A 4,996-nucleotide genomic window follows, 5' to 3' on the forward strand; every position below is an offset into this window, starting at 1 on the left:
CGTAATCTTGAGATCTCAGCATTGCGTGAACCGATTTAAACGTTTGCGGTCTCATTAGAAAGCTTATATTAACATTGTATCACAAAAGTTTCATTAAAATTTTCATTAAATGGACGGATTGGAAAATATATCCATCGGAAAAATCGTGAGTCCAAACTTGGCGTAAAAGTAGATAGTGTTACGCGGCTCTTTAAATTACTTGACGCGTAATACTACCGTGTTACTTGATATTTTTATGAAAAAAATATTCGTTACATGATTTTAATTTAAATGGCGCTCTACCAAGTAAAAAACTATTTGAAAATGATAGCAAGTTATTGTGGAATTGATATAATTTTCAAATAATTTACTTACTGGGAAGATTGCAGCCGAAGGCGCTATAATTGCGGCCAATATTTAGTGAAATAGCGTTTTAAACGCAGCCGTGGTGCTAATATTGTTGAACATGTTATTACAAGTAAGATGTTTTTACCCATGATTAACTGTTAGAATATCATAGAGCAATAGAATATTGAAATGTGGCAATCCTGTGTGATATAGTTTGTGTTAAGTGAAAAGTATAGAGTTGGTTGGCAGTACTGAACTTTTCTCCTATCCAACTTCTCATCTCTCTACGCTTGCTCTCCGTTCTGTATAGCGGCTATAAGGAGGTTCATTAAATAAATGTGGGTGCTTATTTAATCATTTTCCTCATTTACCTTAATAGGTTATGGGCCCAGACCGACAAATGTTCAGGTAGTGAATATAAGGGTTGAAAATTCGTATATATTTGCTGGAAGGAAAATAAAAAAAAAAAAAGAAATCCAAGTAAAGGGAGAATAATACGAAAGTGGTGACTCTGTGTCTGGCTAAACGTAAGAGATTAAAATGGCAGAAATTAATAATAATACAATAAGACTTGAAGGCCTGAGTAACTGGAACATATGGAAATTTCAAATAAAGGTATTATTGCGAAGTTTGGGATATCTAAAAATTATGGAGGGCAAGGAAGTAAAACCACAAAATGGCGACCACAATGCATGGTTGAATAAAGATGCGAAAGCGCAAAGTATCATCGTATCAAGAATGACGGAGAGTACCATGCTACACATATTAACGGCATCAACGTCTGCGGAAATGTGGAGAAAATTAGAAAGTGTGTATGAACAGAAATCAGAAACTAGTGTACATATTATTCAACAGAGATTTTTCCAATATAAATTTGAGCCTGGTTTGGAGATGTCAGTATTCTTGTCTAAGTGCAGAGAGATGCAGAACCAATTGAAGCAGATGGGAGAAGAAATCTCGGATAAGTTTGTGATTACAAAGGATTTAATGACATTGCCAGAAGAATTCAAACATTTTATATCAGCCTGGGAATCGGCATCTGAAGAAAAACAAACGTATGATAATCTAGCTGCTCGTCTATTAATAAAAGAAGAAAGATTAAAAGAGAGGGGTGTTTTGTCAAATCAGAGTGCAGCTTTAGTAACAAAGACAGTAACTCAGAAAAATAGCTGGAAAGGAAATCATGTAGTAAAAGTTAGGTGTTTTAAATGCAATCAGATAGGTCATTACCAAAGTGATTGTAAAATAGAAAAGAAGGAAGAAAATAAAAAGACGCGAAAAGTTTGTTTCATATGTAAAAAACTAGGACATATTAAAAGTCAATGTTGGAATAGAAAAAATGAAAGTAAAGAAAACAGTGAGGCCTTGTTCGTTTCAAGAGTGAATGGTATCGAATCAACGCAATCAAATGTTGATTGGTTAGTGGATTCTGATGCAACAGAGCACATGTGTTGTGAACGGGAGCTATTTTCTGAGTATAATGAAATTAACAACAGCAAGAAAGTAATAGTAGGTAACGGTTCCTCGATTGAAGCACTGGGCATAGGTACGATTAGAATGAAGTGCTATAATAACTTTGGGTGGACAAATGTAGTATTTACGAATGTACTATTTGTACCAATGCTGAAAGTAAATGTTGTTTCAGTTAGTCAAGCTACACAGAAAGGTTATCTTGTGGTAACAGATGAAAATAATTGTAAATTTTATAATCATAACGAATTGAAGGCAATAGCAAAACTAAAAGGAAAACTGTATTTTCTACAAGTAAAATATGAATATGATAGAGTAAATATGATTAACATAATGAATGTTAAGGTATCTGAAGACATCCACGTGTGGCATCAAAAACTTGTCCATCAGAATATGGACCATGTTAAAGAAGTACTAAATAGAAACAACATCAATAATTATGCAAGTGTGCATAGTAAATGCGAAGATTGTTTACTAGGAAAGATGCATCGTTTACCGTTTAATAAAAGTAAAAGTGAAACGACTAGTGTGGGAGAATTAATCCATGCTGATGTGTGTGGACCCATGGAGGAAACATCTATTGGAGGGCCGAAATATTTTCTACTACTGAAGGACGATTATTCAAATTATAGACAAGTGTATTTTATGAAACATAAATCTGAAGTCAAATACTATATTGAAAAGTTTTGCAAAAAATTTGAGAATTAAACTGGAAGAAAGATAAAGATTTTACGGTCTGATAATGGGCTGGAATTTTTGAATTTCGAGATCAAGCAAATGCTACACAAATTTGGAATTGTACATCAAACAACAGTTTGTTACACCCCACAACAAAATGGAAAGGCAGAAAGAGAAAATAGGACTTTGGTGGAGGCAGCTAGGACATTGTTAAGTGCAAAAACTTTAGATAAAAGATTCTGGGCTGAGGCTGTCAATACTGCAGCTTTTGTGTTAAATAGAATAAGGATTAGTATAAAATAAGGAAAAACCCCTTATGAACTCTTCTCAGGGAAAACATTTGATATTACTGATCTCAAGGTATTTGGGACATCCGTTTATGCTCATATACCAAAGGAGAAAAGAAAAAAATGGGATGTTAAAAGTGAAAAAGGAATTTTTGTAGGATATGGAGAGGAAATAAAGGGTGTCAAAATCTATTTTCCAGAACGAAACGCTATAGAGATTAAAAGAGATGTAGTGTTTGTTCTCGGTCAAGAGACAAGAAAGGAAATTAAACATGAAGAAAATGAAAGGAAAAGGCTAACTGATGTTGTCACAAATAGAGTACAGGGCAAATCGGAAAACGATGATTTGTTGGTAGAAAATGAGAATGAGAGTAATACATCAGATAGAAATGAAGGAACAGTGCAAGATGAAGAAGTAATTTTTCAGTCAGCAAATGAAGAAGCATCATCTGATTCATCGGAAGAGAGAACTAAGGAAGTGTCTTATACAACGAGAATTGGAAGAAGGGTCGTACAACCATCTTGGCTTCAGGACTTCGAAACATGTCTATTATGCACAGAAGAGGATCCACAAAATTATGCGGAGGCTATGAAGAGAATGGACGCTGATAAGTGGCAAGATGCAATCAAAAGAGAGATAAACTCTTTAGAGGAAAATAATACATGGACTGTATGTGAGGTACCTAAAGGAAAGAAAATAATAAGCTCTAAATGGGTTTTCATGTTGAAGAAGTCAAATTGTAAAAATTTAATTAAAGAATATAAGGCTAGACTAGTTGTTAGGGGATTCGAACAGGATAATGACATCAATCTAGAAGAAATATATGCTCCAGTAGCTAGGTTATCAACGTTTAGAGTATTTCTAGCAGTCGCGACTAAACTGGGATTATCAATATTTCAAATGGATGTGGCTTCGGCATTTTTAAATGGAGAAAGAGAGAAGGAGATTTATCTTAAATTACCAGAAGGGGTAAAATATAATGTAGTAAAATTAAATAAGTCATTGTATGGTCTGAAGAAATCACCCAGGTACTGGAACGATAAATTCAATAACACGATAACTTCTCAGGGTTTTGTTAAATCTAAAGCTGATCCGTGCCTATAAAGTAAATGTAATAAAAGTGTAGGAATTTATGTGTTACTTTACGTGGATGATTTGTTGATTTTTGGAAATAATGTGGTAGAAATAGACAAATTAAAGGAGACACTGAAAGCCTGTTTTAAAATGAAGGATCTTGGATTGATATCGACTTCTATAGGTATTGAAGTAAAACAACATTGTGTAAAGAAAGAGACCACGCTAAGCCAAGAAAATTACTTAAAAAATGTATTAAAAAGGTATGGTATGTCTGATTGTAAACCTGCCAGTACACCTACGGACAAAAATTTTGATTGCAAAATAATTGTAAGTAACGATAAAACTGTATCAGACAAAGCGTTAGAAGGTATTTGTAGAGGGATAATTGGGAGTTTAATGTATGCCGTTTCGAGTACAAGACCTGATATCTGTGCTGCAGTAACCATTTTGAGTAGATATCAGAGTTGCACAAATGAACAATTATTAGTAAGTTTAAAAAGAGTGTTAAGATATATTAAAGGAACATTGAATTATAAGTTAGTGTATAAGTGTAATAATGAAGCACTAGTTGGATTTTGTGATGCAGACGGGGGAGGTGATGTTAAAGATAGAAAATCTACTTCCGGGTATTGCTTTAAAGTCTTCGATTGCTTAGTAACATGGTGTAGCCGAAAACAGGCATGCGTAAGTCTATTATCTACTGAATCTGAGTGTGGCTTCAAGTGAGGCTTGTTGGCTGTTAACGGGATCCCTGTTGTGTCCTGATGGGACACTGGGATTATTTTTCCCTCAAGACGACCACACTGGACCACGAGGCCCCAAGCAGCCGGATTACGGGATATACTTACCAAAGGGATTCAGCCCACGGAAATGCCTATATCCCAACACCCAGAAGAAATACGAAGATACCAAGTGGACCAGCGGGAAGCTGGAAACCTGCAGATTATATAATGTCCAGTTTAAAAATGAATATTATTTACCGTTTAGAAGTTATAGGCATTAGAAGTCATCCCATCCTTCGGAACTCGGGACTAAGAGATGAGTGGTGGGGGAACTATCCGAAGCCACTTCGAAACTTTAAATATTAATAACTAGGGAATTAGTTAAGATATTAAGTTGATATTCGGCAGAGTTTATCAACATTGTTGAAAGATTG

At 34.8% G+C, this 4,996-nt stretch overlaps 1 protein-coding gene across 1 annotated transcript; it reads left to right on the forward strand.

Moving 5' to 3' along the window:
- The first annotated feature begins 3,987 nt into the window (after positions 1 to 3,987).
- On the forward strand, positions 3,988 to 4,791 carry LOC136778099 (uncharacterized). The gene is made up of 3 exons (XM_066734710.1): positions 3,988 to 4,207; positions 4,361 to 4,562; positions 4,635 to 4,791. The coding sequence occupies exons 1-3, from the start codon at positions 3,988 to 3,990 to the stop codon at positions 4,789 to 4,791; spliced, it is 579 nt and encodes a 192-aa protein (XP_066590807.1).
- The last annotated feature ends 205 nt before the right edge of the window (positions 4,792 to 4,996 follow it).

The sequence above is a fragment of the Prorops nasuta genome, unplaced genomic scaffold (assembly GCF_024137725.1).
Source record: "Prorops nasuta isolate Cenicafe-Biocafe unplaced genomic scaffold, Cenicafe_Pnas_1.2 PNAS00013, whole genome shotgun sequence".
Classification (NCBI taxonomy): Eukaryota; Metazoa; Arthropoda; class Insecta; order Hymenoptera; family Bethylidae; genus Prorops; species Prorops nasuta.

Bases quoted from the DNA above. Each gene is read 5' to 3' on its own strand.
- LOC136778099 (XM_066734710.1), top strand. From the start codon at position 3,988: ATGAAGGATCTTGGATTGATATCGACTTCTATAGGTATTGAAGTAAAA. The intron at 4,208-4,360 runs GTATTTGTAGAG...GATATATTAAAG, and splicing joins ATCAGACAAAGCGTTAGAAG to GAACATTGAATTATAAGTTA. The intron at 4,563-4,634 runs GTGAGGCTTGTT...TTTTCCCTCAAG, and splicing joins GAATCTGAGTGTGGCTTCAA to ACGACCACACTGGACCACGA.